General features: G+C 42.6%; 1 protein-coding gene across 4 annotated transcripts in view; it reads right to left on the bottom strand.

Annotated features, from left to right (window-relative positions):
- Nucleotides 1-13,363, bottom strand: part of rerea (arginine-glutamic acid dipeptide (RE) repeats a) — a 122,904-nt gene that overhangs the window by 51,795 nt on the left and 57,746 nt on the right. For all 4 annotated transcript variants that reach the window (XM_044209964.1, XM_044209963.1, XM_044209962.1 and 1 more), the window contains one exon: nt 12,156-12,226. In XM_044209964.1, the coding sequence (XP_044065899.1) occupies nt 12,156-12,226 (71 nt within the window). The remainder of the gene's footprint in view (nt 1-12,155; nt 12,227-13,363) is intronic.

The raw sequence follows: 13,363 nt of genomic DNA on the forward strand, positions 1-13,363 counted from the left end.
CCAAGCAATAGACTAGCAGCTAGCCCACTAAAGTCAAAGCAGTTAAATGAAACAGCACAGAGTGGGTGTCAACGCTACATAGACAAAATACTTTATCAAAGAGCCAAAATCAGCTGTGTACAGTTGTAGGAGATTTAAGGTTGGGAATAAAAAAAAAAGCACTCCAAGGTGAGTGGAAAGCTACACTGCCTCAGTGAATTTCCACACCAAAAGCCGAGCTTGCCTAAACTGTGCCAGCAGCAGGAGCCACTGGCTCATCTGTACACACTTGCAGATTAATTAGTTAAATACCTACCCTCTCCTGTTCACCAGATAGGATCTCTGCTGACAATAGCTGGTGGAGTGTGAAAGGTTTTGGATGGGGAGTCCTAGCTGATGAGCTAACAAGATTCCACATATTATACACACCCTTACTGCCATTTGGCATTTAAATGCCATTTTAGCGTGGCAGAAAACAGTTTGCACCTAATTATGGCCTGTTGCTGCTGTGTCTTGAGTTAAGCGGGAGTCTATAACAGCCATCCACACAAGAGCAGGGCTGTTAAATCTACTCTCTTAAGGATAACCAATACCTCTGCCTCTAGGCATAATGCTGAGTTGGACTGGAAATGAGTGTTGTTAAAGGGGTGCTACACCATGTAAAATGTTAACAGTCCAAACAAAGACAAAGAAAAGGGGGGAGAGCAAGGACAGTGTGAGTGTGATCAATAGAAGTAATCAATATTCTCCCTCTGTACCTTTCACTGTTTGAATTAGTACTTGTATTGCAATGTGATATGACCTCTTTGACAGGCTCAAAGTGACTTTATTTCAGTTGTGTGATGTGATAAACAAAAAGTCTTAAATTAACCTACATCAAACACTCAATTAGCAGCTTCAAAAAAGCTAAAGCAGTGCCTTGACAAATAAATAACATTATGTCTCATTATCGCTCAAAGTAAGCCCATCTAAACACCTCTCTAATGATCCAGTGAGGTATCTTTAGAGATGATGTTTTGGGCCAAAAAGTACTCCAAGAGACAGTCAGCCATCTGTTAACAGCAAGCTCCATCAGTCCCCCACAGGTCCTGTCACAAGTCTACAGCTAGAAGAGTATAAGCACAGGTTCCACTGTGGTACACACACTGAAGAAATGAGGTGTGTGTTTTGTGCAAGTGTGTGTATCTTGGCTCTGCAGGGAGGAGAGGACGAGAGGTCACTGTCTTTACAAGGAGCACACCTAGACAGACGGGGGTCTCAATCACCTCCAACACCCCTCCACTTGCTGATGGAGAGAGCCTCTCACACTCATCCGCCAACTCCATTACCCACTCCGACAGGGCCGCACATTAAATCATTCCATTTCACCTGGAGAGGAGGGTGAAGGTAGGGAGACAGAGATGGGAGGACGACGGGACAGATTTATTTATTTTTTTTACTCCTGGGCTTTCTTGCTGGTGTGTGAACTGATTCGGACATGCCCACGTGCTGGGCCACCATCAGTAATGGGTCCAAATCAGCCCTCCTATCCCACAATGCCTTGAGGCACAAGATTCATCACAAAGACCAGACAGTAGAGGAGATGAAGAAAGGAGAAGTCGAAGAGAAATAATGTGGAATAAGGAATGCCGTAAGATATGGAAAAAAGCAAATGATGGGAGCCTATAAAGAGTTATTCACCCTCAAATGGGGAGGGCATTATGGCGATCTATAAATGGGTTGTTAAACTCAATAGCCCAAGGTTAGCTTGTCGTGTTGCTGCAGTGAAAGTCTATATAGCTGACTGTATTAGTCCTACCATAAAACACTCAGCCAGTACCATCTGGATTAAAAGTAAAAAATATTTAAAATGCTCTGATTATTTCAATTAGCTCCAGAGCAAGTAAGAGCAGGAATTAAGCAGTACGTCAGACAAAGCTCCAAACACAGATTGCCATGCACGGCAGCAGCTTGCCTTAACAACTGTATAGGGGTTGAGGAGAAGCCATTGAATAAAAGACATGGGGATTTGACAACTGTACAAAAAAGGGACTTAGGGGAGGTCTGTATTTTCTTAATCATTTCATTAAGATAGTGCTTAGGCTAATTTAACAGTAGGCTTAATAATGCAGACTTTCCTCCCTCTGCTCTGTACACAAGTGTTAACTGCCTGCTGGAACAAAGGCGGCTCTGTTCACAAACACAACAGTGCCAAACTGTTAAGTACATTCCTATAAAGAGAAGAACAAAGAGTGTTTGAGCGTGGCGGGAGCAGAAATGAATACAGCTACTGAGGGGATAGCACAGCTCGGCCCTTTGATGCCTGGAAATGTCTTTACCATCGCGGATAGTGTTTATGTTGCTTCATAGCGTACTGTTTAAGATTGAGGCAACAATAAAATCAACTGGTAGTGAAATCTCAGTAGAAATGATGTTTGGGAGAGAATGGGGCTGAGAGAGGGAGATGGGGGTTGAGGTATGTGCTGCAAAACAGCAGACAAGTAGAGATGGTAAAGAATTTAGAGGTTTGAACTGGATGGTTTTTGGTAGGCACAACAAAAGGACTTACACATTGCAGGAATAATGTGGTGTGCAATTTTTTGCGAGTGGATGCAAGTCACAAAAATGCACAAACACCTATGGGCAGAATAAATGAAGTATGTGTGCATGTGTGGTGAAGCGTCCCCAAGCCCTCGCAGCTGTGGTTCCTTCAGTCCATGTGATCCATTGGCGATGACAGACAGGCAAACACAATTTAGACTCGCCCATCAAAGCGCATGCAACACCAGTCACAGTCACTGCGGGCAGAAATGTGACGCACTGAACGGAAAGCACACAATCCTCCTTCTGTGTCCTAGAAAAGACCAGTCTAAATTTGTCATTTGGAAAACCTGTTTGCCCCGCTATTCTACTCTTTTTCTAAGTTTAGATTTTTTACTGTATACACTACCATATATACTCGGCTTTTTGTGTTACAGAAGGTGAGGCTGTGCTCAGTCAATCTCTGGGGATATTGGTGCATTTTTATGGTTCAGTGGATTTTACAAAATCTACAAAAAAATCCTCATTTGAGTGTAAAAGCTGGAGTTGTGAGCCCATCAAGTCTCCCATTCGTTGGTTATGGAGCAGCTCCAGTGTCTAAATCCTGATGACATGACTGATAAGACTCTTGGTTCTTTGGTTTCTAGGTTTAGGAGACACTTGTTCACATACACTTACTGGACTGCGTTGAGCTAGAGAAATGGCATATGAGAGTTCTTAAACAGACTGATATTACCCTTTCATGATCAAAGCATGAGCATATGTGAGCCAGTTGCATTGCATTAGATCAACAAGCATTCAGAGATGAAGAATAGATAAAGCTAGCAGTGAGTCTAGCTGTAGTACATGTACAAAATGTCAGAGGGTCTGTATGAGATTGCAGTGCTGCTGCAGTGGAGCCGCTGGAGATGGCAGCCTGTGGTGATGTTGCTGTTGTTTTAAGGGCTGTGAGAGGCAGCGGGCTACAAGGTACAAAGTGTAGACATTCCTCAGACCTCACAGCAATCCCTGAAATTTCCTCCTCTCATGTCTGCTCCTCTCTCTGACCGATGCCCTTGCCCTTCTTCCTTTCCTCCATTTGCTCTCTCTACTGGCAAGAGTTAATTTGCACCATGTGTTCTTTAACAGAGAAAGAAGGGGAAAAAACAGGGCCCTAGTGGAAGCGTGTGAACCTGATACCACTGTAAATCTCCACTTCCACAGCGTTACCCTCTTGCCCCTCCTCCTCCTCCTCCTCCTCTCCTGTTCTCTCTCATTCTTTTTTTATTGGCATGTCACACATTGGACAAGCTGGAAATTACACTGAGCTGAGCTGAGAACCAGTGGTGAAGCACGCCAGATACCCACTTAAGCCGAGAGAGCCGGGGAGAAGTGGAGGGTGGAAAGGAGAAAAATAGGGGACCGGAGGGAAGTGGAAATGTAAAGTGGAAGAGGACGAGGAGGTGGGTTAAAATTAGCTGTCCATTTTCAGAGCAGAGGCCAATCCAATTAAAGCTTGACCAATCCACGCAAATGTGTTTAGTGTCTGGTTACTACACTCAGTGCTGGGTGGCCAGGCAAAGACAAGAGATTTTCCTCTAAATACAATACTCACTTCAGCTACTAACAGATATTACCTGAGATACTTACAGCTGAAAATGATGAGCAAAGAAAAAATGGGGACTCATCTATTTTTATATAATTTATATAATTCTATGCTACATACTGTGGATGCCATCTAGGCCCAGTGATTGTGAGAAACTATGAACATTAGCCTACTTCAAAGGACCCTTCACCCTCTAATTTAGAGTCAACCCCCTATGGAGGAGTCGACTGCTTTCATTTAAACAGGAAGACCTGGTCAGGTAATTAAACAGGCCCTGTCATTATTTTCATAGCAACCACCAGATTGGGAGTCCTGTAGGTTTTGAGAGTGTCAAATTTACCTGCTTTTCTTGGCGTCTTTGCTACATTTGTTTTCCCACTTTCTCATCAAAGCTGGTGCCAAAGAAGATAGCAGTGTCTGTTTGCTCCTCTGCTTTAAAGATAAAATGTAGTGCTCCATGCCGGAGCGCAGTGAATTTGCTTCAGATGTTAGTGAAGACATCAGAGGAGACATTTTCACTTGTGATGTGCCAGAAAAAAAGAAAGTGTCTGAGGAACCACTGAATATTTCAACTCAGCAACAAGGGGTGAAATTAGCAAGGCCCAAATGTCATCTGTCACTGAAAAATGACATGGCAAATTTGCATGCATCTGTGTGTGTGAGAGATGCAGCCAAGCCGGTGAAAGTAAATTCAACTAATGAAACTCCAAGGGGGAAGGAGTGGGCAAAAGGCTTCTCTGTTGAATTATTTAGCAGTGGTGGGTCAAATAGGTGGCTATTGATTGAGCTTTTAAAGAGTCTTATGAAAATGATATGGCCGCTGACCTGGCCCCTCAGCCCGACCAACCCCCACTGTCCTGACTGCACCCTCTCCATCTGGGAAGGTAATCACCACTCATAGAAACACACACAAAACCCCATTTTGATTTCAGTCCGTCTCTACTTCCCTCCCCTCCCGTCTTCTATCCTAGAGAAAGAGATAATCCCATTGGCTGAACAACTAGTTTCCATAGCAGCATTTAGCTAATTCACAGGGAGGGCAGTGAGGGTGAGAGGAAAAAGTGTTATCTGTCCAAAAAGATGAGAAGAGGGGGATAAGAGGGAGAGTAGAAACGAGGAGCCAAGGGGAGGGTTGGGTAGGTTTGGTTTTATAGCCACAAGCAGAACTCAATACAGCCTCCTGCACTCGCTGAGTCTGAACTGTGTTGTTATCTCAACCTTGCCATTTGCATTGCTGTGTTTATTCATCGCTGTGCTCGCATGGACAATCAATCTAACCTGCCTCCCCAAAGACAGACAGAGCTGTGTAGCTGTCTGAGAGATGCATGCCTGTCTCCATCTGATTTGAGAAATGCACAGAGCTTGCAAACTGACACCAGAGAAGGACTAGCACTTGTCAGTCTTGCAGAGCGCGTCTGCTTAAGAAAATGCTTGCATAGAAACAGCAGCTGCTGCAACTAGTGACCCAAACACCTCAGCTAAATGAGATAATGTTACTACAAAGACAGCATTAATAGCTTCACCTCAGTGAAATTTCAAGTGTGCGGAGGCAGAGAAGGAGGGAGGGAATGGGAGGGGAAGGCAGGATTGGTGGGGTACATACCTCCTCATAGAGGAGCATTAATCAAAACGGTCATAATGGGGAAAGTCACCTGATACTGCCAAAGCAGCAGTCAAGAATCCTTTGCTGACTGAGTCTATTCACAGCCAACTGGTAAGGGAGGAGAGAGAGAGGGAGGGGGCTACTTGTCAAATAAAGGCAGGTAATCTGAGCAGAATTAGTTTGTTCAAATCAAAAAAATTATTCCACTTCATGTCTTAACTTGCTCCAGCCTACCACAGAGAAGTATAATGTCAGCAACAATTTCTGGTCTGTTTTCCTTTAGTAGGTAAGTGACAATGAATGGCCATTCAGTGTTTAGTAGCTGTTGTGCTGTGGTTATATTGCTTTAAGGCTGCTACTCAATGGGGAACATTACAGGCAGAATGCTTCAATCAAACAGCTTGCAGCAGGCTCGGCTGGCCGGCCATGTCTATAGACGCCTAGATGCCCTTGTCAAAGCTGCTTCCTCACAGAAAGCACAGACACAAGCAGACACTTAAGACAGCCCCACACACAATTGTGAAAGGTTGCACCTCCACATGTTCACGTCTGTGAAATGTACCAGCTCGCTTACAGCAGCTGAGTGGACCAGGGAATGAAAGGGAGAACTGAGCATCACACACACACACACACACACACACACACACACACACACACACATTGCCCCTAATGAGGGTAGCGCCCCTCTCTCAAGAGATGGCAGCGGCTGCTGCTCCACTCGATAAATATTAACAAGAAGTGCGACTGATGGCGGTGCTCACTGATCCATAATTGCATTTCAAAATGTTCAATGGGGTTGGAGGGTGGTCGTAAGGGGAGAAATGGGAAGATAAAAGATGGGAAGTCAGTCTTCTAGGCAGTGACAAGAGACAAGTGATGCCTGTCTAGTCAACCTCCTACCATCCTCTCGCTGGCTCAGCACCAATAAGAGACCTTTTGGTGAAAGAAATGCACAGGTTCTGAATTACAGTGTTCCTTTCATTGACTCACTGCTGCATGCATCACAGGGCACTTTGACACTGCAGCTTTACATAAAGGGAGAAATCTGAGGAAGGAACAGAGGGATGGCAGGGAAATCCACTTACCAATGCCACATTGTACATTAAATGATTTTTTTGCATGCATTTGCGTATGCGCAGACAGGCTAGCCGCAAGCTAATTAGCTAGTGGATCTCATTGTTAAGCTAATTCTCAGCATTTTGGATTCCATTAGGACTGTACTCAGGGTCCACAGAAAACTGCTCATGTTAAGCACATGTATTTATGCACATATATTTGCATCTTTATCAAACATTTTGAATTATGGGCTTTGACTAGGTGGCATTTTCCAAGGTTGTATGATAGGCACCAGCTAAAACCATCAGGAAACAGTTGTGTGAGATACAAGCAACATCTGGTGTGTGTGTAATATTATATATATATATATATATATATATATATATATATATATATATATATATATATATGTATGTATGTATACACAGTCTTACACAGTGAGAACTATGGATGTTAAGTAAGTAATCAATACATTTTTATAAAGGTGCTCACATCAAATTTAACATGTTTATAACATCATTTAAACTGTATGAGATTTAAATTATGTCTGGATCGTATTTAAAAACACTTGCAGAACAAGTAGCTAGATAAATTACTGCATGGAAAACTTGAATGTGGCATATAAATCTATATGGTATTTTGTGCATCATTAAAACATATCTGCAAATTCATAGTGTTTATTTTCTATTATACTCCTAGACATAACTGTCATTGCCAAAATTGCCATTTTTATCATTAATTTTCAAGCTATCTGCTAATTGGCTTTCACATCAATCATTTCAACCAGTTTCAAAACATAAATGAGGTGATATCAGAAAAGTTCACCCGTCACAAGGAGAGAGCATGTCAAATAGTTTCTAAATCCAACGAAGTGTACATGGCTAGGTGAGCATCTGGGATAGTTATTGGAAAAATGTGTTACAAATTTTAATGGCAGCTAAAAACAATTAACTGATACAAGCATGACACTAATTTTCAAAGATAATTTTATAGTATTTCTGCTTCATTTGACAGTTCCCAGTTAAGAGAGAGTAAATATGGGTAAAAGTGAGAGTGATATGAATATGAACATACTCCATCAGAGCATGTTATCACTAGACGCACGTGAGAATGATAAACGTATCCCATATACTTCCACACATCTCACAGTGCAAACATGCATGCATGCTCAACCTTGAGATGACTATAACCTTACACTGTGTTTTTAAAGTGATGCCAGGATGAAGGGCAGAAAATGAAAACCAATGGATACAGAATACACACACACACACAGTGTACTGGTTATATGAAAATCCCTCATCCTTTTAAGCTGATCAGGCCTGCAACATATGAGCTGGACTACTTGCAAGATAATTGCATTGTACATGGCATCTAATTAAATGTCCATGAGCAGGGAGATCCAGCAGTAGAGATGTGTGTGTGTGTGTGTGTGTGTGTGTGTGTATGTGTGCGCATGCACGCGCAAGTGCACGCATGTGTGAGAGAGAGACTGAGTGTGGGTGTGTTATGGTGTAGTGGGCTCCTAAATCCCATGTTCCCAGAGGGAAAAACACTGCAATCACTCCATTAGTGAAAGAGGGAGGGAGACAGGGATGCTGGGAGAAAGCAGAGGGAGTAAGAGAGAGGGATGTGGGGAAGGAAGGGAGGGAGGACGGAACACAACTGACTTGGCCAATAACAGCAAATGAGGTTAGATACAAGCAGAGAGGGAGGTAGGGGAGGGGTCAATGAGCGTTGAGGACATGGACACAATGACTAGAACACGAGATGGGAGGAGGGAAGGAGGGAGGGAGAGAGATGAGTGACAGCAGATAAAGAGGAGTGGGGATGAGGGGGGAATAAAGTTTAGAAACTGACAGATGAGAGAGTGAGAGGGAGAGAAATGGAGACAATCGAGGTAAGAAAGCAGGATGGATTGGTTAAGCCAGGGTCAATGGGCAATATGGCTGCACATTTGTCAGTGCTCAGTTGCTGTTCGATGGCTCACTGTCTTATGTTCTCCTCACGTAGGTCTGTGTGTGCATGTGTAGTGGTGAACCAAATAAATATATACACAAACTGGTCATGCAACTTATATTCTGATTATGCAGAATATAAACATAATGACAAAAATACACATGTACATACATACACACACACACACACACACACACACACACACACACACACACACACACACACACACACACAGCTGCAAGCTCACTGCATTCTCTCACTCTCATCAAATATAGATTGTGAACACACACAAGGTCATGGCACCGGGTGTAAACTGAAACTAACCCTTGTGGGATGGTTGGCCCTTAATTGACCAAACTGATCACATCAGTGGGAATAAAGGACAGATTTTTTAATAAACATTTTTATAGACTAGTTTTGTGTGAATCTGTAGTGACAGCTGCAATTTTAGTCCCTAATTCACTTAAATTCACATTTTATGTTGTTTTGTTCTATCATATATTTCTCTTGGGGTGCCATTGTTTTACTCCTTCAAATTCTTATCTTGCCTTGTATAAGTTCTGTAAATAATATTTTGCCAACTTTTTTTCTGAAAATTGTTATTATATTTTATCCTTTTTCAAAAATCTAAATATGGACATGGAAGGGAATTAATAATTTCAGTTTCTTGCTTCCAGTCCTCGTTTTATTTAATACCTCTAATGGTTAAAATGGCCTCCTATTGGTCACCTCTGTATCTGGGCAGACATTTTAGGAGTAAGGCAGGAGACTGAAATCTATATGGCTGGATCAATATGTCACAGAGGTTAAAGTGGGCACCACAGCTGCCACTGTTGAGTAAACAAACTAGGGAAAATGATTGCCCTCCAAGTCCAAAACGACCCCAATAATGCTGCAGAATGGATTTGTTTTGCGTGTGTTATTGCTGAATGACGCAACAAGGAAGCACACGTACATGCAAAAACACTAGTCTCAGAATCATCGCAACGCAGAGAAGACACACAGTGAGAGAAAGATATAAAGACACAGAGAGGCGGGCTTCAATCTTTGTTCTTCCCCATGCAGGAGAGATTGATGGCTGCATTCAGGATTTCTACACACCACTAATTGGATTCACAGGTCATTAGATAAAGTACATGAGTGAGACTGTTACAGCCTAAAGACTAAGGGAGGAGAGAGAAAGACAGGAAAAAGGAGAACGGTGCGAGAGGGGCAATATTGATGAGGTTGTTTGGTTCAGGACCAATGAAATTTCCTCCCCCTCTGCTGCGCCTCCAAAGCCCTGTTCCCCACACAGAGGGGGGTTGATCGATAATTTGTGGAGCAAGAAAAAGTGGGGGTTGGCGATAGAGGCAGGATGAGAGGATAGGAAATAAAGAGAATGAGTTGACGTCCACTGCGTGGTTCACTTACATGTATCTCAAGTTGCCTGTTGTCTTTCCTTTTCAATATATTGCGGCAAGACAAGGAAATGAGATTGCACTGGCCATTACGTCAAACAAAAGAGCAGAATGAGAGGATGAACATTTTTTTCTCCCAAGGGCACAAGTCTGTGCCCCAGTTTTGAGAGCAGGGTGACAGGGCAGACTTGTGGTTGGCCAGCTAGATGGTAGTTTATACCAACGTATGCAATTACAACCTAAATCAGCTATCATCCCAAAAGAGGATTTTGTTCTGGACTAGTAAATAGAGATTACGAGTTTACAATATAGCTAGCATAGTGCCAATTTTTTGTGATTTGTAGCCCGACGACAAAGTGAGCTCACTGAAAAATACTGTACTTGTTTAGTGAGCCAGCAGGGCTTGTTGTTTTAACATAGGAGGACAAGGGTACAGTCTGCTCAAACACATACAGGCATGCAGATGGCTGTTCATTAATTACAGATGGATGGGGGGAGGGAGTAACAGAGAGCGAGAGATGCAGAGAGAGAAAGAGAGGGTGCTAGAAAAGAGAGAGGTCAGCTAATGGAGCCAGTCCTCTATCTCTCTCCCTGGACAATTACCTCGGTCTGCCCCAGACCTCTTCTGGCGCTCTTAATCAAGGTGCAGGTGCGTGGGTTTTTGTGTGAGTGTGTGCACGAGGAGGGGTTTTTGGTGTCCTCAGCACTCTCTAGCAGCAATCCGATTAAAGCCCTGATGCTGTGGGGCCTGGCTGTCCTCCCCTCTGCAAGGCCTGCAGCTCACCTTTAAACCCCTTTTACACGCAACAACTGTATTCACACGAGAAACAAAAGTGCCAAGACACTTTCCTCAAATGCATACACACACATATATACATACACACACTATTCCACCTTTTCCAAAAATGGTGTGTGTGTGACCTCTGAGCTGACCTCCCATTATCACCCTGGCTGTTGGCAGCCCTCTGCGCGCACTTCTTAGACAACCAATCTGTTAAAAGATAGGCAATGCACACCCCTACAGTGTTAGATGCTGCTTCATTTGGCAACACAAAGCCATCAATCACATATTCCAGTAGTCTTTGCACATTAAATGGCAGTCACATTACTGCAGACCCGCACTGAAATGTGTTCCGCTCTCCATTCATGGTGATTTCAGGCTTCACCGGTAAGTTCACATTTGGTGAACTTTGGCAAATTTTCCTGGCCAAAAGAAATCTGCATGGCTTGCAGGTAGCTGAGATACATTCAGGATTTCTAAAACCGTGAAGCGTGTCATTAAAGTCGACTACAGGGTAGCAAACTATGTAACCGCATATCCTAGCCCACAATGTCACATCCTTTTTCATCATCATGAACAAAGACAAATCTGTTGAGTTAACTCAAATCCGGCTTCCACTTTAGCAAACATAGAGAAGTGTGTGGGAAAATCAATTGCGTGTGTGATACATTTTAGGAGTCCTGCTGCAGAGAAAACAAGCGCCACTTCACTAAACTGACCGAGCCTGTTGAATCAGCCATTCTCAGTAGCAAATTAAAAACTAATTTCTTTCTTTATTCAGCAAAAGAGGCAATTTGGCCACATTAGGTTGTAAAAAAAAAAAAATTGAAAACTGGTGAAGGTCTCCTTCATTAAATCAATTAAGTGCATCGACAAACATCTGTATTTCCATTACAAGCATTATTACACGGCCAGTGGATCGCAAAGGTGGTTAATATTCAAGCCTGATTCTCAGAGGGATTTTTATTTTTCCATGACCCTTTAAAAACAAACCTCAGGATACAAACTGATTGTAAATCATATTTAAGTATGATTTGTATTCAATTCTCATCAGACTTCCATGGCGTAACAAAAATGTGCACCTATATCTCCTAATTATGGTGCACATAACGTCAAAGCCTGGATTTCTTCTGGCATTTTTGCTCACTAGAACAACAGTGGTTTGTTTTCCAGCTTTGGACACAGGGTGGGTGGGTGGATTAGTAGTGAACCTCAGGCCAGTGCGAGGACACAGCGACATAAAACAGGGAAGACAGGAAGTGAAAATTTACTCACCAGCTTGAAATCCTGAATGCTACAAATGAAATAGGGAGTGTTGGGCCGCCGACTTTCAATGTACACACAATCTGCAAGTGAGAAAAAAGAAAAAAAAATGTGAGTTTGAAAGAAGATGTTCACACTTTCCAAAGCTTTCATGTTTTTATGCAGCCAGACTCAGCAATAAATTATTTTGCATGCTGTTACCTCTGCTGAAAAGACATTTTTCTCCTTGAGTCAAATTCAATTGGAATGCGAGTAATAGGATTAAGGACTTTTGGAGCGCTACAAGGTTGCCTTTCCAAAGCAAACATTACGCCCAAGGGGAATTATGTTATTGTTCCACTCCATTTATACACCAGTGAGCAATACTGGCTTTAACCCCATTCCACCCCCAAGTCATCACTGTAACTCGTTCCTACAAAATAACAACTTCTGTCATTGAACCTATATATGTCCAGTTAGCTTTGGGTTAGCATAGCGGTGAAACAAAAAATAAATATAAATCCACTTTCTGTCCTCTCATTGATGTTTTAAAATGTTGCCAAATTACATAACCCTCACAAGTGTTAAAAGCAGCCCTCTCACATTGTGTGTGAGGAGGTGGCCCTGGCCGGCTGTGCTGTTAAATTGAATGTGACTGGTGGTATGGCCCGGTCGTGAACTCTTATCTCCTTAACAAAAACATTCACGCTGCAGAAGACAAAAACACACAGCCACGTCTGTGGAGAAGAAAAGGAGGAGGAGGCGAGGTACATGGCTAATGGTTACTACTAAGCCTGGCACAGTACTTTCCAGAAACAGCCGTGGGATAGAATTATTACAGAAAAAGAGATTTGAATTCACAAGTCAAATTAGCACAATAGTCTCCCATTCACCTTTGGCTTTTAGCTGAAACACAAAACCAGGCGTGTGATCAAACTGAGCAAAAAAAAGAAAGATTTATTTTGGTTTAAATAATAACCTGTAAAAGACAGTTCTGGCTTGTTCAACAGGCAAAGCAATCAAAAGCCACTGACACAATTGATTTAAGAATAGATCACACACTGAAAATTGACCTTCTATTCAGATGGAAGCAATGTAACAAGATATATGACTGCTCCCAGGGCTCGTTTTGCCTACCGTTTGGTGCAACAGTGCATAGCACTGTTGCTAATGTGAATGCATACACAAGGCCATGAAGACGGACAATATCTTGCAGCTCTGTAAGCTTTGATATTTAAAAA

This window comes from Siniperca chuatsi, linkage group LG10 (assembly GCF_020085105.1).
Source record: "Siniperca chuatsi isolate FFG_IHB_CAS linkage group LG10, ASM2008510v1, whole genome shotgun sequence".
NCBI classification, from domain to species: domain Eukaryota; kingdom Metazoa; phylum Chordata; class Actinopteri; order Centrarchiformes; family Sinipercidae; genus Siniperca; species Siniperca chuatsi.